This window comes from Conger conger, chromosome 7 (genome assembly GCF_963514075.1).
Source record: "Conger conger chromosome 7, fConCon1.1, whole genome shotgun sequence".
NCBI lineage: Eukaryota > Metazoa > Chordata > Actinopteri > Anguilliformes > Congridae > Conger > Conger conger.
Window position 1 is genome coordinate 4764798 of NC_083766.1, and position 26755 is coordinate 4791552.

Here is a 26755-nt window from a genome sequence, read left to right on the forward strand (position 1 = left end):
TAGTGACCATAGTGCTATTTATTCCTGGGATAATCACGGTGATGATGTAATTGTTAGTGATTACGATGTTCATGGTGCTGTAATATCATGGTGAGGGAAGTGGTGCTACTATTAATTATGGTGATGGTGTTGCTCAAGATTATGATATTAATCATCATTATTTTATCAATGCTAGTTGCAGTGGTCAGCATAATGCTGCTATGATGCTAATTGTGGTCATGATAATAATGTGCTTGCTTTTGCATATTTCCTGACAGGATAAAATGGCTGTGTCAATCCAGTGAGCAGGAAAATAAACAGGAAAATGGCAAGGCTGATTCAGTGGAAATCCTTGCGGAGAGCTTGCTGTAGTCACCAGAACTATGTTTTCATGAAAAATGATGTTGTAGGAGCTTTATAACTAAGAAAAGGCCGTCCAAAACTTAATTTATTACATTATTGGCATTTGGCAGACGCTCTTATCCAGAGCTACGTACAGTTGATTAGACTAAGCAGGAGACAATCCTCCCCTGGAGCAGTGCAGGGTTAATGGCCTTGCTCTAGGGCCCAATAGCTGTGCAGATCTTATTGTGGCTATACTGGGATTCGAACCACCAATCTTGCCTGCCCGAGTCATTTACCTTAACCACTACACTACAGGCCACCCATTTTTTATGGTCTGTAGTCATTGCTCAATTTCCCAGGAATACTGCAGCCATCTTCAGCTCCTGGTTGGCTGTTAGTTTCCTTATATGTTCTCTTCAGCGCATGTAACACACAGAGTTGGTTTTGGACCGGGCTTACAGTTTTTATATATAGTGTGCAATAATTTCTACATGGATAAGCAAAAAAAAGCCTTGAATAAAAGCAGAGAATCTGTATTTTAACCCCAGTGTAATTATTTCATTAGAAATTGAATAGTGTGCAATACAGAGCCAAACATTATGGTGGGAAAGAACTGTATGATTCACTGCTTAAATACTTAAATCAGTACAAACAGACATTACAGAGTATTCTCCACATAGAGAGGCAGAAAATGAAATATGAATTTAGGTGATTCTGTTATCCAGAGCAACATGCAACTGTACATATGTAACAAGGCTAGAAAAACAGCGTGAGCTGTTTAGCGTCAAGTGCAAAAACTATTTTTAAATTCAGAAATTCACAAAAGTACATGTACTTCTACGGATGCACAGCAGGTGGCAGCATTGACTCGATATCTGCTGGAAGCGCGCTCAAACTCTGGGACGATAACTGAGAACTACAGACATTTCAGGTGTGGCGGCTGTAGTACAGTGGTTAGAGGACTGGGCTGGTGGCCATTCATATGTTTAACATCAAGGAACAGAGTAGGTATACTTTATTTTTCCTGTATGTGTTTTATCTCCAGGGAGTATTTTTTTTTTAATGCGAGAGGTTAGTCTGCTGGCACTAAACTTCCAACAATCTTCCAACAATCAGTTTCATGGGAAACGTAATTCACTGCTTTTATTGAGACCTTTTCAGTACCATGATCCACTGTAGTTACACATTTCTTTACTGTTTACTGCCACATACTTGTTACTGCCAGCTGATTACAAATAGGAGCCCTGCATGATTGTTTGTTTGATTATACACATCGTTTCAGTAACAGTTTGGGAGTACACATCCCTTTTACATATTCAATCTGACATGAAGAATGATAACATAAGAGTCCTGGTATTGTACTCAACACTGACAACAGCTAAATGCTTATGCATACCAGGACAATGTAAGGTTTTTTTTATTTTCTATGGTGCACATACAACTTGTGACAATCTTTATGTAATCCAATATTTTGATGTGATGCAGTTATTGACATTCTACATCAATGAAGAATCACTCGTTAAATGATGTTTGATGTTTGTTTCTTTTTACACCTGAGAAAAACAAAATGGGGGAAAAATATTATATACAGGAATTTTCCTTAATATTTCACAAATATTCTAATCACACTCAGCATGAGGTATGACTAGTAGGAACTACTAATTCAACACATTCGATCTCAGAAGGTGCTGTAGCACAGTGCTAACAGCTGAGGGAGCAGACCCTGTATTTGTGAGATGTGGCTGCCTTACCTTTGAATAGTCTGCATGTGATCGATGGTCTCTGGGAGAGGCATACCATAGGTCTCAGGAAGCAGGAGGCTAAGCAACCCCCCAAAAACACAGAGGCTCCCCATTAATATGTATGGCAAGGACTTGTAATAGGTTCCTGCATAAGGGACGGAAAGGTGCAGTTTCCCACTGTCAGACAAATAAAGTACAACATTCAAAACACAAATCATTAATGAATGAAAATGGAACAAGGTTTTATCTCTTATTCTTCTATAAATGGGTTCACCCCTTGTTCAATACTGACATATGAACAACCAAAGCCATGTGAGGAAAAAGTGGACTGTAGGCTCTATCCATCCATCCATCCATTGTCCTTACCAGCTTATCCTGAACAGGGTCGCTGGAGCCTATCCCAGCATACATTGGGCGAAAGGCAGGAATACACCCTGGACAGGTTGCCAGTCCATCGCAGGGCACACACACTATTCCCTCACACACTTACACACTTACACCTATGGGCAATTTAGACTCTCCAAACAGCCTAACCTGCATGTCTTTGGACTGTGGGAGGAAACCCACGCAAACACGGGGAGAACATGCAAACTCCACACAGAGAGGCCCCAGCCGACGGGGATTCAAACCCAGGACCTCCTTGCTGTAAGGCGGCAGTGCTACCCACTGCACCATCCATGCCGCCACTGTAGGCTCTAGTGAGGGAAAATCAGTGACTCAATAGGGGAGGGCCAACATGACTGACAAGAGAAGAACAAGAAAGGAAGAAAAGGAGAAAGTGCCCCTGTTTAAAGAGGAATGCTTATTTAAAGAGAGACACCGTTGAAAGAAGAGACACTGACAGATAGAGTGGAGCTGGTATCAAGGCTCACTAACCCAAATAGACAAAGTAGGGTGCAGCAATACCGCCCAGTCGACAAGCCATGCAGCAGGCACCTATTGCGGTGTTCCTCAGGACTGTGGGGTACAGCTCTGCCGTGAAGGGATACACGATGCAGAAGGCCACTGAGAATCCAAATTTCCCCATCATCTCCAGTGCAATAGATACTGAACTGAAATCTGTCAAGTAAAGAGATACCAGAACTGACCGATCTCAACATGCCACGAGGGAAGTGTCATACATGAAGGCATCCTTCAAACATGGCTGCCACAAACAATATTGTAAGTAACATTACTATACATTCATTCATTATCCTAACCCGTTTATCCTGAACAGGGTTGCACGGGGGCTGGAGCCTATCCCAGCATACATTGGGCGAAAGGCAGGAATACACCCTGGACAGGTCGCCAGTCCATCGCAGGGCACACACACCATTCACTCACACACTCATACCCACAGGAAATTTAGACTCTCCAATCAGCCTAACCTGCATGTCTTTGGACTGTGGGAGGAAACCGGAGTGCCCAGAGGAAACCCACGCAAACACGGAGAGAACATGCAGCCTCCGCAAAGAGAGGCCCCGGCCGACGGGGATTCAAGCCCAGGACCTCCTTGCTGTGCACCATCCGTGCCGCCCTAAAATTACTATATGATTTCTGCAATTTCGATATTGTCTTGAAGTCATGAAGTAATGTTTGTCCAGTACGGGGCAGTCTACAGTGGACCAAATGACGATAATGGCCCAGCAGTAAAGTGGGCATTGTGAGGAAACAGAATACCCAAATCTGTCTCTCAAGGCCACTATGACTGGTTTTCATTCATCCCCTTTAATCAGGACATGGCATATGGTACAACCTGGGACAACCGCAATACTCAATCAAATAACCATTGATACTACTGATCTCAAGGGCCAGATTTCAGTGTCCCTGCTTTAGAAGGTGTCCACTTTGGGTGAGATTACATTTTTTGGATTTCAATAGCACTTTTTAATAGACGACTGTCACAAAGATGCTTTACAGAGTAACAGAAGCGAGGAAAAATGGAAAATACTAGCCCTGAGCCCCCAGATAACACGAGGGAAAAAAAAGAAGAAAAAAACCTCCCTGATGGGCAGAACCTGGCTATAGGGGACATGCCAGTTCCAGCAGCATCCATATACTGTCATGATCCGTGTTTTCTGTTAGCTGTTTTCTGTATAAGTCCCCAGTGTTTCGCCTTTTATTACCCTTTGTGCTTTCTGTAGTCTGTCTTTCTCCCCATTCTTTCATTTCACCTGTTTGCACTTCCTTGTTATCGTGCACACCGGATTATTATTTCCCCTTCGTTATTCGTCTATATAAACCTGTTTCATTTAGTCTTTGCCAGATTGTAATGTGCTCCCGACATTTTCTCCAGCAGGTTTCCTGTCTGCTCTGTTCATGTACCAACCTGTTTTGTTTTCGACTTTTGTTTAGTGGATTACCCTTCTGTTCGTGTATGACCTGCTGTTCTTGGACTCCCGGTTTCGATTACCAGTTTGTGCTTTTGGATTTCGCTAGTGTTTATCTTCCTGTTTGGACTGACTTATCGTTTTCGACCTCTACCTGTAACCATGGATTTTCTTCGTTGCATATGTTTGCTTGGCTGCTGGCTTGGTTTGCATCATAACTCTTAAGTGACTAGGCTACAGCAGCAGAAGTCTAAAAAATCAAATAAAGTGCTCAGAGTGTATATCATTCGTGACTCTTGGATTTGCTATTATCTTTACAATGAAGACTTGTTGGTGGATATGCTCTCAGATTCATGGGGGTGGCATCATTACAAATATCCTTTTTGGGACCCCAATCTGGCCAGGAGCAGCACTGCCAGTGTGTTCTTGCTTCTTAATAATGTACACCACTTTCTGGGCTATGTCTCTGGTTTATTCTGACTTTTTACACAAATGACAGTCTGCTTTACCGCCACTGACACTTCTTTGGCCCTCATGTTGAGAGACAGCAAGACTCCAAATGCAGAGGACACTCCTAGAATCTCTTATACATGAACAATAAAAATGAACACACCTGTCAAAGAAACATTTGAGCTGCCAATAGTCCAATTACATTTGGGTCCCTAGATTTGGTGGTACTATGTATAAAAAGGGCTGTACCTCCTACATAGTTCACCCAATATGGATGTAAAAACCCTCAAATTAATGTCTGCACTTTAACCACATATTAATTTAGTTTTATTCCAACTGTTTGTTTGATTGAGTACAGAGCAAAAATGAGAAAAATGTGTAAGTGTCCAATTACTTACAAACTGAATATCATTTCTGACTGGTCATTGACTTCTGTTTTCTGAGTTGCAAAAACGATGCTCATCTGATTCCCTCTTGATAAGACTTACCTCTTGGTATGAGCTGAGTAACCAGAAGTACCGCTCCACCAAAGCTCAGCATGGCAAAGAGACACAAACGCCTTGGGCAAAAGTGAAATAGGGGCCAGGACAAAATGTAGGCTGGGACTTCAACAGCCCCAGAGAAGAAGAAGTTCAAGAAACGGTCCCCAGACAGATTTGAGGTGTTCAATGATAAGGCAAAATACCCAATGCAGATTATCATCCTGAAAAGATGGGGGGAGTTTGTTTAAAGATTTGTTTTCAGCCATCAGTTTTCAAAATGGTACATTAAAGTGAATCAATTGCTCTTGGCTGTGCGCTGCCTTATGTGCTTCGTATTATTAGGTCACTCACCACACGAAACCCAGCATGATCGTGATCCAGCGGATGCTGTTGGACTTCACAAGATCACAGATGTTTGTGCGTTTCAAGTTTTTCATATGGTTTTCTTCCTACAGCAATATGTGTCACAATAAACAGGTTTGCTTTAACCATGGCGACCCATTTCTACATCAACCAACATCTTGCAGGGCTGATGTGAGTAAAAGGAGTAACATTTATTATCACATGGAAATAGTGAGGTTCTCATTCACACACAGGACTTGTACATGGTAAATGGTTGGCATTTATAACACACACACACACACACACACACACACGCGCACACGCGCGCACACGCGCGCACACGCGCGCACGCGCGCACGCACGCACGCACGCGCGCACACGCGCACACACACACGCGCACACGCGCACACACACACACACACACACGCAAGGTACCAACCGGCTCATCAGGAGCATTTGGGGATTAGGTGTCTTGCTCAAGAACACTTTGACACACCCAGGGTGGGATTCGAACTGGCAACCCACCAAGTGCTAGACGACTGCTCTTACCACCTGAGCCATTGTCACCCCCTATGTATCAGTGTTAAATGGGGCTTGTGCGAGGACTGTGGAAAGCACAGCTAGTCCAGCACAAGGCTGTTGGTCTGTATTGACACTCTTAAGCTTTGCAGAGCTGTCTGCACACTCAGACCGTACTAGATAATCAGCCATTAACTATCAAGAAGACACAGAAAGCAGTAGATCCCAGGAACAGCAGATAATCTGCAGATCCTAGGAACTCCACTCTGGAAAGTAACTTAATTAATTCAACTGTGCAACTGTTCTTTTCTTCTTTATGGAATGAAGCGAACAAGGTATACGCTTAAGTTGAACATAACTTGCAAATCATTCAACTCTGATGTAAATCATTGTAAGTGAACTATGTTTATGTGAAAGTGACTTCTGGAACACAATTCACAGTACATAAAATCACATTATGCCTCAGTGAGTACTTGTACTGTGCAGTGTATAACCTGAGTTAATTAGTGGTAGGCTTGCCAAATGCCTCTTTGATGGCATGGTACTGTAGTGATTAGGTCTGTTGCCTCATGTGGGTTTACTCCGGTTTCCTCCCAAACTCAAAGACATAACTTTCAGGTTAGGTGAGGGTATTCGGCAGTGCCTTGACCAAGGCACAGGCCTCAGAACTGGAGTTGGTCTCAAGTAACTAGGATGGGCCAAATGCAGAGAACACATTACCCCACAGGGTTAAATAAAGTATATTTTTGTCTGGATTTCAAATTATTTGTACAAGTTTGGTTTTTTGTCCCAGCCGATCAATATAATATCCGGCCTGAGTAATTGATTAACAAAAATTACTGTGAGATTGTATTTTTGCAAGTCTTCGTTCTGAATTGGCATCTTAACAACGGCATTAATCCCTTAATATGGAGGGCAGCCTATTACAGGGCAGCCTGTATCCTATTGGCTAAGTTACTTGACTGGACCTGGAAGGTTGGTGGTTCAAGCCTCGGTGTGGCCACAAAGACATCTGCAAAGCTGTTCGGCCCTTGAGTAACGCCCTTAATCCCACATTGCTCCAGGGGGGATTTTCCCCTGCTTAGTACAATCAACTGTAAGTCACTTTAGACCAAAGTGTCAGCTAAATAACTCATGTAATGTATTGGTGCTACCATCCACCTTAAGATTAGGAAGGCCACATTGATAACTGAACTAACCACTAACACGGGACCTTCACCAGCACCCATCCACCACTGGAGTTCCACAGGACTTGTCCACCCTCAACAAAACACTCCCCCAGCCTACTTCAAGTTATGCAGGCAATTTGGAGACACTAATGGGACAGATAGCTTTGGAAATATGTAAGCGATATAATAACTCAAACTACTTTGAACAAACTCTAAAATATGCAATTTGCCAACCTTGGAAACATTAGTGAATCATTTTCAGGGCCATTTGCCTGGAGAGCCCCCTCTAATGTCCTCACCAATCTTCTTTTGGAAATCCCTGAGCTCTCTGACCAACAATGTGAATGAAAATTAAAGGATGCTGTGATAAAATAAGCAATGCCAAGTGTGGAGACATTTGCATGAAGGTAAAATTAGCAGGACCTGGAGAGGCTGAAAGATGACCTCCAGGGTTGTGACTCTGTTCATCTTGGCAGCACCTCTCAAAATGGCCTCTGCGTCCTCCACCCGGCCCTGAGAGAGAAGCCATCGGGGGGACTCCGGGATGAACCTGTCCCAACACAAAGTCAGTCTGCACTGGACAGCGATTTCAAGGCGCAGCTATGTAAGGGTACAGGACCACACACAAAATAAAAAATTACATCATGATGAAGGAAGTCAATTTCAGAAAAAACTGAGTGTAGTTTATTTAGGAACAGCATTGCTAGAAAGGTAAATGGTTGCCATTTATATAGCGCCTTTATCCGAAGCGCTGTACAATTGATGCTTCTCATTCCCCCATTCATACACACACTCACACACCGACAGCGATTGGCTGCCATGCAAGGCACCGACCAGCTCATCAGGAGCATTTGGGGGTTAGGTGTCTTGCTCAAGGACACTTGTTTGTCTTGGGAGCCTGTTCCTCCATGTCTGCCTCAGAAACAGCTGAATATATTTATGCAAATTTGCGCAAAGCAGTGCTGAGATTGATGAACTTAACGGCACAATACAAGAAGCTAAGCTGTGTCACACACTTACCTCCAAATGGGGAAATTGAAAACTCCTGGAACAGCCATGGCAATCAGCAGCATTCTCCAGTCTCTGATGAAGAAGGCCATCAGGGGAAGTAACATGTAGCCAACGGCAAAGAAAATGGTGATACCCACAGTGGAGTATATCATCCGAATTCTTGGACTCAAAATTTCTGCTCCTTTAGGCAAGATTCATAGAGAACAGAAAGACAATTTCAGAGAAAACTGCAGCCACTCATGTACACATTTAACTGGAACAAAGCCTAATATTGAGCCAACTGATTGTGCACTTACCTTTGAACAGTGTAACTATTTTACACATTTCAGGCTGTACAGCACTACACCACAGGGGCTCACTTGTCAAACGCTCATTCAGATTTCAGTGTATGATCACAGAGTGAAATCTTCTGAATTGTAAATTTGCCATTTATCAAATTTGTGTGCACCACCAAGACACACTATTTGGTTCAGAAATCAGCTATCCGGAAAACAAGCTCAAGCTCTGAGGTAAACACATGCTTTTCTGTGCTCTCCCAAATTAATAGCAAAGGCTGCAGCAGTAAGAGAAGCTGACCAGTAAACTCATTAGCATTCCAAACTGGAGAAAATGCTGGCGGTGGCATGAAAAAATCCTGTTAGATGGCTATATGTTTCACAATTATTTAGAAATTTGTTTTTACAAATAACATATATTATTGATGGAAATTTAAGCGCAGACTCATAATTACCTAAGACAAATGCTGCCACATACTTAGAAATTATTGTGAACCCAACAACAAAGAGCAGTGCAGAGAACATAAGCCAGGATGTGGAGAAACTCAGGAAGAATGTGAACAAAGTCTGAACTCCCATTGTTCCAAACAGAATGATTTTCCTCCCAAACCTAAAAGAAACACATGCACGTCAACACAAATGAGAAAGCCTGTTTACATGTTCCCAGTGTGTGTAGGGTTGTAATGTTACCTACTGGTGTTATGTAGTCAGTCGAAGAATTATCTTCTGGAGACTTGTTTTAATTATGTGCGTTGTGTCAGTGATAAAAATCTGCGTACAAAGACGCATTGAGAACTGGTAGAATCAATCATGGTGTACTCATTACAAGCCGGCTGTAAAATCCAACTATGCCAATTTGACCTGCTTGCAAATGGAGCTGGTCAAGCGGGTCATAAAGCTGGTCTCGCTGGATATGAGCTTATCAGAGCAGTTAGCTGGTCAACCAGCTACCAACTGCTATCTGAACATAGCTAGAACTGGTCAAACCATGTCAAGTTTGGATCTGGTCTGAACTGGTCAACCAGCTACCAGCTGTAATATTGGCAATACCATCCGACTTGACAGTAGGCTCTCTCACTCAGGGTTATATTATGTTGCGAGCTTGTCCGTTGACAGATTAGTTTCTATGATACACAATGGCATACAAGTGTATGTGAGTGTGTGTCAATTTTACCTGTCAGACAGTTGACCAGAAATTAAGGATCCAATTAACCATCCAATTAAAAATATGGAGGTGGTCATGGGGACCTTCCATGCATCACTACACACCAGATCCCACTGAAGACAAAGCACATGTTTACTCCACAATTTAGACATTTACTTGATAATGTTCTCATGTTATTATGTTTTTCATTTAATTAACAACACCTGTGTTGGCAACATGCAGTAATACTGCAGGATTATTTTGGGCAATACCAAATATACCATCAGTGAGCACTTTATTAGGTATATATTAGACTTATTTTTTGACTTATTAAGTCTTCTGCTGCTGTAGCCACTCATCATATCAGACCATTCAGAGGTTTGATGCATTGTGTGTTCAGAGATGCTTTTCTGCATGCCACGTAATGTGTGGTTATTTTCATGTCACCTTCCTGTCAGCTTTGACCAGGCAGGCCCGTCTCCACTGAACTCATTAACAACACGTTTTTGCATGCAGAACTGCTGCTCACTGGATGTTTTTTGTTTTTCACACTATTCTCTGCAAACTCTAGAGTGTTGTATGTGATAATCCTAGGAGATCAGCAGTTTCTGAGACGGTCAAAATCACTCAGGTAACAGTTCTTGGCCATTGTGACATTTGATCTGAAAAAGACCTGAACCTCTTGACCATGTCTGCATGCTTGTATGCATTTAGTTGCTGCCACATGATTGGCTGATTAAATAATTGCATTATCAAGCTGCTGTAAAGTGCACCGTGAATGTATTTGTGACCATATAATTGGAAGGAGGACATTAAAAAGAAGAGGGAGTCGGGGATGTATATTTAAATCTTCTTGTCAATAGTATTGTGATTGCTTAGAGTGCATCAGATGATGTTTTCGTGGTTGGCAGAAAGGGAAGGTGAAAAGGGAGCGAAAAGTATTCACCCCAGAAAAAACCAGTTCTCCACAGGACAAACCTGACCTCTTGGTTTGTTATTATCTATGTTATATATTACTATGGCGTGACTTTGTACAAATACAGGTCTTATGAGTTTATATAGTTGATGATTCAAGATTTTATCAAATCTAGCAAATATTTTGAAAGATATGTAACGAGTTTGCCTGAGTCAAAGGTGGGATTTGAACCCTGGCCTCTCATTCGTCCAAAAGATGTCTAAGACAAACGTGTTACCAGCCAGCTGAAGGCAAGGGTTATATCATCCCGGACCATTGTCGCAGTAACCTGATAGGAGCCTTTGCTGGACTTCACCGTAGGGGAGACTGTGTACAGTTTTAACAGGGGTACAGGGGTAACACCCTCTGGTAGGGGTGCACAACTCCGGTCCTCAAGGGCCGATCAGCTTGCTACTTGGTCTCCACTAGGGTTAAATGAATGCTACAACTGTCCTATGGCATGGTAACAACATTCCCTGATATGTGGACATGAATTCCTTGTCTTTACACACTAATCGTGAAATATAGGCTATTAACAATTTATGCAGGCTTTTCACTCAAAATTGGCTGGAAGACAGATGTAAACATCAGATGTTTACCATCAATAGTTATTGTGTTGTAAATCAAAGGGTGTTACATCTGTAGCCTTTTCGGTCTCACCTAATTAACGGTTAGCGAAGGCAAAGAATGCTTTCCAACCTAATGCGACTTAGGCGAACTTACTGTGTTAGCTTATGCGAGTGTTTATTTAGAGTGACTGAATGAACTAGACTATGGGAGATAATGTACATACTACAACTCAGCAGGTTATTGTGCAAATTATGCACAAACAACCCCATTCCTAAGGTGCAATAATTAGACGCCTTTTCAGATAACGTTCATAAGTTTGTGGACTTACCTCGGATACGATAGTTGAAACATAACGTTCTCTGTCGTATTCCCACCCATCCGTACAACTTTCTTGTTCAATTTCAGTAATATTGACGTCGATTCCAGGCACGGATCCGTTGTCTGAAAGAAGTTTTATTACGTCCAGTTTGTATCTGGTGCATTTGCTGTACCGCATCTCCCCATTATCTTCTTCCAGTGGAATAGAATAGTTGATCCATTCAGCGCTAATATTGGCATTTGGTGGTATCGCGCAGTGATGCGGTGGCGTGGCAGCGAGGAATACGATGGAAAACACGAACAACCCGTTTGGAAGTATACTCATACAGAGGAGTAACGAGATTCGTTTTTGAAAAGGTCCCCAGTCTCCCAGAAATTCGGTAACATCGTCGTAGTTGGTCTCATACATTGTAAACAACACAACCGAGTCAATAGTCAGACAGAACTGAAGCTCTGGGTTTTCGAACACCTTCTAGCAACATGCTAATTGCATTACCTAGCAACAAGCAGTTCAACGGTCGGAGGTGTGTTAGGTCCGCTGTAGCCCGGTTTTCACCGGATTGCTTCCTGCCGACTTGCATTCAAGTACTAAATACTGACTATTAATAAGTAATGCATTTGTGTCATCGGTAAATTATGTGAATGAGCGACATCGTTCGACTAATAGCCTAATCCCTCATCGACTCCTGGTCAATCCCCAGTGTGTTGCGACTGACAGATGAGGAAGGGCGGGATCGTTTTTTTTCCAGCGCTAAAAATATTAATGTAACGTTAGCTACTTGTAATGTGTACCTAATTAGCTAACATGGCTATTTGCGGTCCAGCTTTTGTTTTGATAAGGTATTCTCTACTTTGAGAGAACTAAAGTAACGTTAGCCTCTGCAACGTAGAACTGTTATCAACAGGTAGATTTGCACATGTAAACATTTACTTGTCTACCTAGCTAGCTATTGTACTGTAGGCTAACCATCCTAATACATTGCTCAGTTTGCTAGCTAGCTAGCTAGCTATTCCAAAAGAAAATACGTAGACGAATGACACTCCTGGGATTTTACGGTAGTCACACTTGAGTGCCACTCTTGGGACTGAACGGGTTAAATCACTGCACTCAAATCCTTCAGCCATTCCGTTCAGCACCTGGGACAGCAGTTTCTTAGAGGATATTGGCCGCAGGACCCGGGAGAGCGGCAGCACACCATCTTTCAATCAAATGGTAAATGTTCCTGTCCCACGAAATTGGATCCAATGATGCCCCTGGTGAATAGGCTACTGTATAAATTGACTTCATTATCAGCCACATCAGAAGTTCAGTATTATTATGGTGTTTGTTTTTCATAAGGTGGAAATGCTAGTTTAAAGATTTGGTTAATTCCACCCCGGATAGCCTGGCTACATCCTAGTTGGCTATAAAACTTTAACTTTTCAAAAATAATGTAGGTGTTTCACATGAATGCATACACTACTGTTCACTGACTTTATACACACTGTAAGATTGGACTGCCCAATTAAAAATGAGGCCTAAGTAACTGATTACAAGTTATAGTACAGGATATTTCAGTTTGCTGAACTTTCAAGGTTCAAGGTTCTGTGGATTACAAATTCTTAGCACCCCTGCCATATTCCACAGGCCTTATAACTTGCATTAACTCATGTTGTGCTGTTCAGCTAACAAGTCCAGTAGAATATTTGTAGTTTTGTAAACTACATTGAAATACAAAACTGAAATTACCCAGTTCATAAAACTAAGAATCTTACACTGGGCCAAGGCAAAAAATAAAGCTAAAATAAACATGTTAAAAATAAACAACTTATTTTAACCCCTCGTGTTTATTACTGGACCTACTGATCATGTTAGCTAAACAGCACAATTTGAGCTCATAAAACATAATTATGGTCGGCGTGCTGTGGCAACATATACTGCTTGTCACCAAACTAATCAACAGAACCTTGATCCTTAAATGTTTGTCAAGGTTCTATGGATTGGACCCTTCATATTCCAAACTCAAAAATGCTATTGTAATCATGGGGCACCTTTATAGATATCATAGAAGTCTAATGTAAGACCATCAGTGACAGTTCTCCCTGTATGATATGTATAACTCCTCCATACCCAATGCAGACAATGTATTTATTCAAATGCTATGGTCAACAGTATCAAATGCTTTGGTAAATTAATATGAAAAGTTTCACAAATATCTAATTTGTTTGAGATGCAACCAGGAATAGAGGAAACACTGCCATTCTTCAGAGATTTTAGTATTCTCCAGAACACAGAAGCATTATTACTGCAGTCAGAAAAAGAGTCATTTGCTTTTACTTTTCTAATCATGCTTTTGTTCCAGTTCATGTCTCAAAACAACTAATTCAGAGGAGGCATATAAGGAGAATAGATGACCGATGTCCCCTAAGGCATCTTTATTTGTCAAGGGGGGGGGGGGGTGGTGGTATAACCCTATAATAGTTAACTGAGTCAAGAATCGATTGAAATGATTCTGCAAATATTTAGGTGCAGAAAACCAAGACCTTCACATTTTTTTGTTTTGTAAAATATGAGAGAGCGAATTGGCCTTAGGTGCTGTTGAACAGTCATGTTGTAGCAGTAAAACCATCCTAGTGAAAACAAGTCTAGTAATAATGACTCACACTATTGTGAGAACTAAAAGATAAAAAGCTAACAGTCAATTAGAGATTACAGGGAGGTAGGGAGGGGTGGGGGGAAGTGCAGCCTGAAGAGATGAGTCTTCAGTCTGTGCTTAAAGGTGGTCAGAGTCTCTGCTGTCCTGACCTCTGCAGTGAGGTTCTACTTGGGTATGCAAGCTGAGATTGTTGTCAAAAAAGTTCTGGACACATCTGTCCAAAATACCTTTTTCCATAAGCTCTTGTATGTACTACTTAGTAAACTGTAACCTGGTCATCCTGTTTTTGCAGCTAACTAGTGCTTTGTAGACTTTGTAGATTGGTTTGTGAAGTCTTCTGCTGACAGTAGTTCCACATCCACACCTGCCTCCTGAAGAGCATTTCTGATCGGTGATACAGGAGTTTGAAGGTTTTCATCTTCTACCGCTGTTAAATTATTGGATTTTTTTCTTTTTACACCTGCAGAAAACAAAATGGGGAAAAAAAGATTAATTACTCGCAAAATATTTCAGTTGCAAAGGCATGACAACCATACTCATTGTCTCTGACACGGGAACCATTCATTTGACATACATTCACTCTCAGAAGTTGCTGTAGCACAGTGCTAACAGCTGAGGGAGCAGACCCTGTATTTGTGAGATCTGACTGCCTTACCTTTGAATAGTCTGCATGTGATCGATGGTCTCTGGGAGAGGCATACCATAGGTCTCAGGAAGCAGGAGGCTAACCAATACCCCCAGAACAATGAAGCTTTCCATTAATAAGTGTGGCAAGAACTTGTAATAGGTTCCTGCATGAGAAAAAAAAGGCACCATCTCAGTCAGTCAAGCAAATAAAGTATGACATTCAAAATGATAAAGTTTTGGAAATGGAAATATGTCTAATAGTATACTGGATAGTACCAGCTGCAAGGCTCTAGTGAGGGAAAATCAGTGACTCAACAGGGGAGGTCCAGCATGTCTGACAAGAGAAGAACAAGAAAGGAAGGAAAGGAGAAAGAGCCACTGGTGAAAGAGGAATGCTCATTTTAAGAGAGACACTGACAGATAGAGGGGAGCAGGTATTAAGGCTCACAAACCCAGATAGATAAAGTAGGGTGCAGCAGTACTGCCCAGCCGAGAAACTGTGGAACAGACACACACTGCTGTGTTCCTCAGGACTGTGGGGTACAGTTCCGCCGTGAAGGCATATGCGATAGTGTAAACCACGGTGACCCCAAATTTTCCTGCCATTTCCAATGCAGTAGATACTGAACTCACATCTGTAGAGAGATAACAGAACTGCCCAATCCAAACATGTCATGAGGGTAGTGTCATCATCCTGAAAATATCGAGACAACAGTGGTGCTTGTTCGAACACAGCTCCCACAAACAATATTTTAAGATAATTTCACTAAAAATATTTTGCTTGCATTTTTCAATCTACAATTTGTATATTGTCTTGAAGCATTGTGCTGACTCTCGTTTCATACTGTGCCTAAACACTTTCAGCTCTTATGCCTCTTTTAATTTAATTTGTTTCCTTGCCTCCTATTTGCTACAATATCCCCCTGTTCCTTTCTCATTTCAAAATGGCAAGGCTGATTCAGTGGAAATCCTTGCGGAGAGCTTGCTGTAGTCACCAGAACTATGTTTTCATGAAAAATGATGTTGTGAGAGTTTTATAACTAAGAAAAGGCCGTCCAAAACTCAATTTATTACATTTGGCAGACACTCTTATCCAGAGCGACATACAGTTGACTAGACTAAGCAGGAGACAATCCTCCCCTGGAGCAGTGCAGGGTTAATGGCCTTGCTCAAGGGCCCAATGGCTGTGCAGATCTTATTGTGGCTACACTGGGATTCAAACCACCAATCTTGCCTGTCCGAGTCATTTACCTTAACCACTATGCTACAGGCCGCCCATTATTTATGGTCTGTAGTCATTGCTCAATTTCCCAGGAATACTGCAGCCATCTTCAGCTCCTGGTTGGCTGTTAGTTTCCTTAAATGTTCTCTTCAGCGCATGAAACACACAGAGTTGGTTTTGGACCGGGCTTACAGTTTTTATATATAGTGTGCAATAATTTCTACATGGATAAGCAAAAAAAAGCCTTGAATAAAAGCAGAGAATCTGTATTTTAACCCCAGTGTAATTATTTCATTAGAAATTGAATAGTGTGCAATACAGAGCCAAACATTATGGAGGGAAAGAACTGTATAATTCACTGCTTAAATACTTAAATCAGTACAAACAGACTGAAATCTACAACAGACATTACAGAGTATTCTCCACATAGAGAGGCAGAAAATGAAATATGAATTTAGGTGATTCTGTTATCCAGAGCAACATGCAACTGTACATATGTAACAAGGCTAGAAAAACAGCGTGAGCTGTTTTGCGCCAAGTGCAAAAACTATATTTTTAAATTGAGAAATTACAAAAGTACATGTACTTCTACGGATGCACAGCAGGTGGCAGCATTGACTCGATATCTGCTGGAAGCGCGCTCAAACTCTGGGACGATAACTGAGAACGACAGACATTTCAGGTGTGGCGGCTGTAGTACAGTGGTTAGAGGACTGGGCTGGTGGCCATTCATATGTTTAACATCAAGGAACAGAGTAGGTATACTTTATTTTTCCTGTTTGTGTTTTATCTCCAGGGAGTAGTTTTTTTTTAATGCGAGAGGTTCGTCTGCTGGCACTAAACTTCCAACAATCTTCCAACAATCAGTTTCATGGGAAACGTAATTCACTGCTTTTATTGAGACCTTTTCAGTACCATGATCCACTGTAGTTACACATTGCGAATAAGCAAGCATAACAGAATTTGATGGATATTCTTAAAATACAGAAATTAGACATGTTTATTTTGTTTATTTTTCCAATAGCCATATAACCGATTTCTTTACTGTTTACTGCCACATGCTTGTTACTGCCAGCTGATTACAAATAGGAGCCCTGCATGATTGTTTGTTTGATTATACACATCGTTTCAGTAACAGTTTGGGAGCACACATCCCTTTTACATATTCAATTTGACATGAAGAATGATAACATAAGAGTCCTGGTATTGTACTCAACACTGACAACAGCTAAATGCTTATGCATACCAGGACAATGTAAGGTTTTTTTATTTTCTATGGTGCACATACAACTTGTGACAATCTTTATGTAATCCAATATTTTGATGTGATGCAGTTATTGACATTCTACATCAATGAAGAATCACTTGTTGAATTGATGTTTGTTTCTTTTTACACCTGAGAAAAAGAAAATGGGGGAAAAATATTATATACAGGAATTTTCCTTAATATTTCACAAATATTCTAATCACACTCAGCATGAGGTATGACACTAGTAGGAACTACTAATTCAACACATTCGATCTCAGAAGGTGCTGCAGCACAGTGCTAACAGCTGAGGGAGCAGACCCTGTATTTGTGAGATGTGGCTGCCTTACCTTTGAATAGTCTGCATGTGATCGATGGTCTCTGGGAGAGGCATACCATAGGTCTCAGGAAGCAGGAGGCTAAGCAACCCCCCAAAAACACAGAAGCTCCCCAATAATATGTATGGCAAGGACTTGTAATAGGTTCCTGCATAAGGGACGGAAAGGTGCAGTTTCCCACTGTCAGACAATTAAAGTACAACATTCAAAACACAAATCATTAATGAATGAAAATGGAACAAGGTTTTATCTCTTATTCTTCTATAAATGGGTTCACCCCTTGTTCAATACTGACATATGAACAACCAAAGCCATGTGAGGAAAAAGTGGACTGTAGGCTCTAGTGAGGGAAAATCAGTGACTCAATAGGGGAGGGCCAACATGACTGACAAGAGAAGAACAAGAAAGGAAGAAAAGGAGAAAGTGCCCCTGTTTAAAGAGGAATGCTTATTTAAAGAGAGACACCGTTGAAAGAAGAGACACTGACAGATAGAGTGGAGTTGGTATCAAGGCTCACTAACCCAAATAGACAAAGTAGGGTGCAGCAATACCACCCAGTCGACAAGCCATGCAGCAGGCGCCTATTGCGGTGTTCCTCAGGACTGTGGGGTACAGCTCTGCCGTGAAGGGGTACACGATGCAGAAGGCCACTGAGAATCCAAATTTCCCCATCATCTCCAGTGCAATAGATACTGAACTGAAATCTGTCAAGTAAAGAGAGAGACCAGAACTGACCGATCTCAACATGCGTCTCAACAAGTGTCATACATGAAGGCATCCTTCAAACAATATTGTAAGTAACATTACTATATCATAAATTCATTATCCTAACCCGCTTATCCTGAACAGGGTTGCACGGGGGCAGGAGCCTATCCCAGCATACATTGGGCGAAAGGCAGGAATACACCCTGGACAGGTCTCCAGTCCATCACAGGGCACACACACCATTCACTCACACACTCATACCCACAGGCAATTTAGACTCTCCAATCAGCCTAACCTGCATGTCTTTGGACTGTGGGAGGAAACCGGAGTACCCGGAGGAAACCCACGCAAACACGGAGAGAACATGCAGCCTCCGCAAAGAGAGGCCCCGGCCGACAGGGATTCAAGCCCAGGACCTCCTTGCTGTGAGGCAGCAGTGCTACCTACTGCACCATCCGTGCCGCCCTAAAATTACTATATGATTTCTGCAATTTCTATATTGTCTTGAAGTCATGAAGTAATGTTTGTCCAGTACGGGGCAGTCTACAGTGGACCAAATGACGATAATGGCCCAGCAGTAAAGCGGGCATTGTAAGGAAACAGAATACCCAAATCTGTCTCACAAGGCCACTATGACTGGTTTTCATTCATCCCCTCTAATCAGGACATGGCATATGGTACATCCTGGGACAACAGCAATAATCAATCGAATAACCATTGATACTACTGATCTCAAGGGCCAGATTTCAGTGTCCCTGCTTTAGAAGGCGTCCACTTTGGGTGAGATTAAATTTTTTGTATTTCAATAGCACTTTTTAATAGACGACTGTCACAAAGATGCTTTACAGAGTAACAGAAGCGAGGAAAAATGGAAAATACTAGCCCTGAGCCCTCAGATAACACATGAGGTAAAAAAAAGAAGAAAAAAACCTCCCTGATGGGCAGAAATCTCGGGAGGAACCTGGCTATAGGGGACATGCCAGTTCCAGCAGCATCCATATACTGTCATGATCCGTGTTTTCTGTTAGCTGTTTTCTGTATAAGTCCCCAGTGTTTCGCCTTTTATTACCCTTTGTGCTTTCTGTAGTGTGTCTTTCTCCCCATTCTTTCATTTCACCTGTTTGCACGTCCTTGTTATCGTGCACACCGTATTATTATTTCCCCTTGGTTATTCGTCTATATAAACCTGTTTCATTTAGTCTTTGCCAGATTGTAATGTGCTCCCGACATTCTCTCCAGCAGGTTTCCTGTCTGGTCTGTTCATGTACCAACCTGTTTTGTTTTCGACTTTTGTTTAGTGGATCACCCTTCTGTTCGTGTATGACCTGCTGTTCTTGGACTCCCGGTTTCGATTACCAGTTTGTGCTTTTGGATTTCGCTAGTGTTTATCTTCCTGTTTGGACTGACTTATCGTTTTTCGACCTCTACCTGTAACCACGGATTTTCTTTGTTGCATATGTTTGCTTGGCTGCTGGCTTGGTTTGCATCATAACGCTTCAGTGGCTAGGCTACAGCAGCAGAAGTCTAAAAAATCTAATAAAGTGCTCAGAGTGTATATCATTCGTGACTCTTGGATTTGCTATTGAAGACTTGTTGGTGGATATGCTCTCAGATTCATGGGGGTGGCATCATTACAAATATCCTCTTTGGGCCCCCAATCTGGCCAGGAGCAGCACTTCCAGTGTGTTCTTGCTTCTTAACAATGTACACCACTTTCTGGGCTATGTCTCTGGTTTATTCTGACTTTTTACACAAATGACAGTCTGCTTTACCGCCACTGACACTTCTTTGGCCCTCATGTTGAGAGACAGCAAGACTCCAAATGCAGAGGACACTCCTAGAATCTCTTATACATGAACAATAAAAATGAACACACCTGTCCAAGAAACATTTCAGCTGCCAATAGTCCAATTACATTTGGGTCTCTAGATTTGGTGGTACTATGTATAAAAAGGGCTGTACCTCCTACATAGTTCACCCAATATGGATGTAAAAATCCTCAAATTAATGTCTGCACTTTAACCACATATTAATTTAGTTTTATTCCAACTGTTTGTTTGATTGAGTACAGAGCAAAAATGAGAAAAATGTGTAAGTGTCCAATTACTTACAAACTGAATATCATTTCTGACTGGTCATTGACTCCTGTTTTCTGAGTTGCAAAAACGATGCTCATCTGATTCCCTCTTGATAAGACTTACCTCTTGGTATGAGCTGAGTAACCAGAAGTACCGCTCCACAAAAGCACAGCATGGCAAAGAGACACAAACGCCTTGGGCAAAAGTGAAATAGGGGCCAGGACAAAATGTAGGCTGGGACTTCAACAGCCCCAGAGAAGAAGAAGTTCAAAAAACGGTCCCCAGACAGATTTGAGGTGTTCAATGATAAGGCAAAATACCCAATGCAGATTATCATCCTGAAAAGATGGGGGAAGTTTGTTTAAAGGTTTGTTTTCAGCCATCAGTTTTCAAAATGGTACATTAAAGTGAATCAATTGCTCTTGGCTGTGCGCTGCCTTATGTGCTTCGTGCTATTAGGTCACTCACCACACGAAACCCAGCATGATCGTGATCCAGCGGATGCTGTTGGACTTCACAAGATCACAGATGTTTGTGCGTTTCAATTTTTTCATATGGTTTTCTTCCTACAGCAATATGTGTCACAATAAACAGGTTTGCTTTAACCGTGGCGACCCATTTCTACATCAACCAACATCTTGCAGGGCTGATGTGAGCCTTGACCAAGGCACAGGCCTCAGAACTGGAGTTGGTCCCAAGTAACTAGGATGGGCCAAATGCAGAGAACAAATTACCCCACAGGGTTAAATAAAGTATATTTTTGTCCGGATTTCAAATTATTTGTACAAGTTTGGTTCATAATAATATCCGGCCTGAGTAATTGATTAACAAAAATGACTGTGAGATTGTATTTTTTACTTCACTCCAAATGACTACCTTTCATGAGCAAGTCTTCGTTCTGAATTGGCATCTTAACAACGGCATTAATCCCTTAATATGGAGGGCAGCCTATTACAGGGCAGCCTGTATCCTATTGGCTAAGTTACATGACTGGCCCTGGAAGGTTGGTGGTTCAAGCCTCGGTGTGGCCACAAGGACATCTGCAAAGCTGTTTGGCCCTTGAGTAACGCCCTTAATCCCACATTGCTCCAGGGGGGATTTTCCCCTGCTTAGTACAACTGTAAGTCACTTTAGATCAAAGTGTCAGCTAAATAACTTATGTAATGTATTGGTGCTACCATCCACTTTAAGATTAGGAAGGCCACATTGATAACTGAACTAACCACTAACACGGGACCTTCACCAGCACCCATCCACCACTGGAGTTCCACAGGACTTGTCCACCCTCAACAAAACACTCCCCCAGCCTAACCTGAATCCTTTCCCAAAAACAAGGGAAGCAGAAGGTGAATGGAAGGATGTCAAATGTCTCCTCATGCTGGTACAATAATTTTAACAGATTGAGTAGGCCTTTTCAGGGCCATTTGTCTGGAGAGCCCCCTGTAATGTCCTCACCAATCTTCTTTTGGAAATCCCTGAGCTCTCTGACCAACAATGTGAATGAAAATTAAAGGATGCTGTGATAAAATAAGCAATGCCAAGTGTGGAGACATTTGAATGAAGGTAAAATTAGCAGGACCTGGAGAGGCTGAAAGATGACCTCTGGGGCTGTGACTCTGTTCATCTTGGCAGCACCTCTCAAAATGGCCTCTGCCTCCTCCACCCGGCCCTGAGAGAGAAGCCATCGGGGGGACTCCGGGATGAACCTGTCCCAACACAAAGTCAGTCTGCACTGGACAGCGATTTCAAGGCGCAGCTATGTAAGGGTACAGGACCACACACAAAATAAAAAATTACATCATGATGAAGGAAGTCAATTTCAGAAAAAACTGAGTGTAGTTTATTTAGGAACAGCATTGCTAGAATGGTAAATGGTTGCCATTTATATAGCACCTTTATCCAAAGCGCTGTACAATTGATGCTTCTCATTCACCCATTCATACACACACTCACACACCGATGGCGATTGGCTGCCATGCAAGGCACCGACCAGCTCATCAGGAGCATTTGGGGGTTAGGTGTCTTGCTCAGGGACACTTGTTTTTCTTGGGAGCCTGTTCCTCCATGTCTGCCTCAGGAACAGCTGAATATATTTATGCAAATTTGGGCAAAGCAGTGCTGAGATTGATGAATTTAACAGCACAATACAAGAAGCTAAGGTGTGTCACACACTTACCTCCAAAAGGGGAAACTGAAAACTCCTGGAACAGCCATGGCAATCAGCAGCATTCTCCAGTCTCTGATGAAGAAGGCCATCAGGGGAAGTAACATGTAGCCAACGGCAAAGAAAATGGAGATACCCACAGTGGAGTATATCATCCGAATTCTTGGACTCAAAATTTCTGTTCCTTTAGGCAAGATTCATAGAGAACAGAAAGACAATTTCAGAGAAAACTGCAGCCACTCATGTACACATTTAACTGGAACAAAGCCTAATATTGAGCCAACTGATTGTGCACTTACCTTTGAACAGGGTAACTATTTTACACATTTCAGGCTGTACAGCACTACACCACAGGGGCTCACTTGTCAAACGCTCATTCAGAGTTCAGTGTATGATCACAGAGTGAAATCTTCTGAATTGTAAATTTGCCATTTATCAAATTTGTGTGCACCACCAAGACACACTATTTGGTTCAGAAATCAGCCATCTGGAAAACAAGCTCAATCTCTCGCCCCAAGAAACAGCAGTGGTTTGGTGAGGTAAACACATGCTTTTCTGTGCTCTCCCAAATTAATAGCAAAGGCTGCAGCAGTAAGAGAAGCTGACCAGTAAACTCATTAGCATTCCAAACTGGAGAAAATGCTGGCGATGGCATGAAAAAATCCTGTTAGATGGCTATATGTTTCACAATTATTTAGAAATTTGTTTTTACAAATAACATATATTATTGATGGAAATTTAGGCGCAGACTCATAATTACCTAAGACAAATGCTGCCACATACTTAGAAATTATTGTGAACCCAACAACAAAGAGCAGTGCAGAGAACATAAGCCAGGATGTGGAGAAACTCAGGAAGAATGTGAACAAAGTCTGAACTCCCATTGTTCCAAACAGAATGATTTTCCTCCCAAACCTAAAAGAAACACATGCACGTCAACACAAATGAGAAAGCCTGTTTACATGTTCCCAGTGTGTGTAGGGTTGTAATGTTACCTACTGGTGTTATGTAGTCAGTCGAAGAATTATCTTCTGGAGACTTGTTTTAATTATGTGCGTTGTGTCAGTGATAAAAATCTGCGTACAAAGACGCATTGAGAACTGGTATAATCAATCATGGTGTACTCATTACAAGCCGGCTGTAAAATCCAACTATGCCAATTTGACCTGCTTGCAAATGGAGCTGGTCAAGCGGGTCATAAAGCTGGTCTCGCTGGATATGAGCTTATCAGAGCAGTTAGCTGGTCAACCAGCTACCAACTGCTATCTGAACATAGCTAGAACTGGTCAAACCATGTCAAGTTTGGATCTGGTCTGAACTGGTCAACCAGCTACCAGCTGTAATATTGGCAAAACCATCCGACTTGACAGTAGGCTCTCTCACTCAGGGTTATATTATGTTGCGAGCTTGTCCGTTGACAGATTTGTTTCTATGATACACAATGGCATACAAGTGTATGTGAGTGTGTGTCAATTTTACCTGTCAGACAGTTGACCAGAAATTAAGGATCCAATTAACCATCCAATTAAAAATATGGAGGTGGTCATGGGGACCTTCCATGCATCACTACACACCAGATCCCACTGAAGACAAAGCACATGTTTACTCCACAATTTAGACATTTACTTGATAATGTTCTCATGTTATTATGTTTTTCATTTAATTAACAACACCTGGGTTGGCAACATGCAGTAATACTGCAGGATTATTTTGGGCAATACCAAATATACCATCAGTGAGCACTTTATTAGGTATATATTAGACTTCTTTTTTTGTCTTATTAAGTCTTCTGCTGCTGTAGCCACTCATCACATCAGACCATTCAGAGGTTTGATGCATTGTGTGTTCAGAGATGCTTTTCTGCATGCCACGTAATGTGTGGTTATTTTCATGACTGTCACCTTCCTGTCAGCTTTGACCAGGCAGGCCCGTCTCCACTGAACTCATTAACAACACGTTTTTGCACGCAGAACTGCTGCTCACTGGATGTTTCTTGTTTTTCACACTATTCTCAGCAAACTCTAGAGTGTTGTATGTGATAATCCTAGGAGATCAGCAGTTTCTGAGACATCATTCAAACCACCCTGTCTGGCACCAACAATCATTCCACGGTCAAAATCACTCAGATAACATGTCTTCGCCATTGTGACATTTGATCTGAAAAAGACCTGAACCTCTTGACCATGTCTGCATGCTTGTATGCATTTAGTTGCTGCCACATGATTGGCTGATTAAATAATTGCATTATCAAGCTGCTGTAAAGTGCTCAGTGAATGTATTTGTGACCATATCATTGGAAGGAGGACATTAAAAAGAAGAGGGAGTCGGGGATGTATATTTAAATCTTCTTGTCAATAGTATTGTGATTGCTTAGAGTGCATCAGATGATGTTTTCGTGGTTGGCAGAAAGGGAAGGTGAAAAGGGAGCGAAAAGTATTCACCCCAGAAAAAACCAGTTCTCCACAGGACAAACCTGACCTCTTGGTTTGTTATTATCTATGTTATATATTACTATGGCGTGACTTTGTACAAATACAGGTCTTATGAGTTCATATAGTTGATGATTCAAGATTTTATCAAATCTAGCAAATATTTTGAAAGATATGTAACGAGTTTGCCTGAGTCAAAGGTGGGATTTGAACCCTGGCCTCTCATTCGTCCAAAAGATGTCTAAGACAAACGTGTTACCAGCCAGCTGAAGGCAAGGGTTATATCATCCCGGACCATTGTCGCAGTAACCTGATAGGAGCCTTTGCTGGACTTCACCGTAGGGGAGACTGTGTACAGTTTTAATAGGGGTACAGGGGTAACACCCTCTGGTAGGGGTGCACAACTCCGGTCCTCAAGGGCCGATCAGCTTGCTCCTAGGTCTCCACTAGGGTTAAATGAATGCTACAACTGTCCTATGGCATGGTAACAACATTCCCTGATATGTGGACATGAATTCCTTGTCTTTACACACTAATCGTGAAATATAGGCTATTAACAATTTATGCAGGCTTTTCACTCAAAATTGGCTGGAAGACAGATGTAAACATCAGATGTTTACCATCAATAGTTATTGTGTTGTAAATCAAAGGGTGTTACATCTGTAGCCTTTTCGGTCTCACCTAATTAACGGTTGGCGAAGGCAAAGAATGCTTTCCAACCTCATGCGACTTAGGCTAACTTACTGTGTTAGCTTATGCGAGTGTTTATTTAGAGTGACTGAATGAACTAGACTATGGAAGATAATGTACATCCTACAACTCAGCAGGTTATTATGCAAATTGTGCACAAACTACCCCATTCCTAAGGTGCAATAATTAGACGCCTTTTCAGATAACGTTCATAAGTTTGTGGACTTACCTCGGATACGATAGTTGAAACATAACGTTCTCTGTCGTATTCCCACCCATCCTTACAACTTTCTTGTTCAATTTCAGTAATATTGACGTCGATTCCAGGCACGGATCCGTTGTCTGAAAGAAGTTTTATTACGTCCAGTTTGTATCGGGTGCATTTGCTGTACCGCATCTCCCCATTATCTTCTTCCAGTGGAATAGAATAGTTGATCCATTCAGCGCTAATATTGGCATTTGGTGCTATCGCGCAGTGATGCGGTGGCGTTGCAGCGAGGAATACGATGGAAAACACGATCAACCCGTTTGAAAGTATGCTCATACAGAGGAGTAACGAGGTTCGTCTTTGAAAAGGTCCCCAGTCTCCCAGAAATTCGGTAACATCGTCGTAGTTGGTCCCATACATTGTAAACAACACAACCGAGTCAATAGTCAGACAGAACTGAAGCTCTGGGTTTTCGAACACCTTCTAGTAACATGCTAATTGCATTACCTAGCAACAAGCAGTTCAACGGTCGGAGGTGTGTTAGGTCCGCTGTAGCCCGGTTTTCACCGGATTGCTTCCTGCCGACTTGCATTCAAGTACTAAATACTGACTATTAATAAGTAATGCATTTGTGTCATCGGTAAATTATGTGAATGAGCGACGTCGTTCGACTAATAGCCTAATCCCCCATCGACTCCTGGTCAATCCCCAGTGTGTTGCGACTGACAGATGAGGAAGGGCGGGATCGTTCTTTTTTTCCAGCGCTAAAAATATTAATGTAACGTTAGCTACTTGTAATGTG

At 41.9% G+C, this 26755-nt stretch overlaps 3 protein-coding genes across 5 annotated transcripts in view; 1 reads left to right on the forward strand and 2 right to left on the reverse strand.

The window, feature by feature from the left end:
* LOC133132102 (organic cation/carnitine transporter 2-like) overlaps positions 1 to 1848 on the forward strand; it is a 56757-nt gene extending 54909 nt beyond the window's left edge. For all 3 annotated transcript variants that reach the window (XM_061247273.1, XM_061247272.1, XM_061247274.1), the window contains exon 11: positions 258 to 1848. In XM_061247273.1, coding sequence (XP_061103257.1) covers positions 258 to 351 — 94 coding nt within the window. In that variant the 3' untranslated portion in view covers positions 352 to 1848. The remainder of the gene's footprint in view (positions 1 to 257) is intronic.
* Positions 1443 to 12120, reverse strand: LOC133132106 (solute carrier family 22 member 4-like). Its single transcript, XM_061247279.1, has 10 exons — positions 11621 to 12120; positions 9798 to 9901; positions 9079 to 9233; positions 8358 to 8529; positions 7761 to 7887; positions 5659 to 5756; positions 5314 to 5528; positions 2943 to 3125; positions 2076 to 2211; positions 1443 to 1877 (listed from the first exon to the last, which is right to left on the reverse strand). The coding sequence occupies exons 1-10, from the start codon at positions 12017 to 12019 to the stop codon at positions 1844 to 1846; spliced, it is 1623 nt and encodes a 540-aa protein (XP_061103263.1). The 5' UTR covers positions 12020 to 12120; the 3' UTR covers positions 1443 to 1843.
* Positions 12121 to 16962: 4842 nt separating this feature from the next.
* On the reverse strand, positions 16963 to 26373 carry LOC133132107 (solute carrier family 22 member 4-like). The gene is made up of 10 exons (XM_061247280.1): positions 25975 to 26373; positions 24106 to 24209; positions 23387 to 23541; positions 22639 to 22810; positions 22042 to 22168; positions 20931 to 21028; positions 20586 to 20800; positions 18201 to 18383; positions 17692 to 17827; positions 16963 to 17491 (listed from the first exon to the last, which is right to left on the reverse strand). Exons 1-10 carry the CDS (start codon positions 26371 to 26373, stop codon positions 17446 to 17448), a joined length of 1635 nt encoding a protein of 544 aa, XP_061103264.1. The 3' UTR covers positions 16963 to 17445.
* Positions 26374 to 26755: the final 382 nt, after the last annotated feature.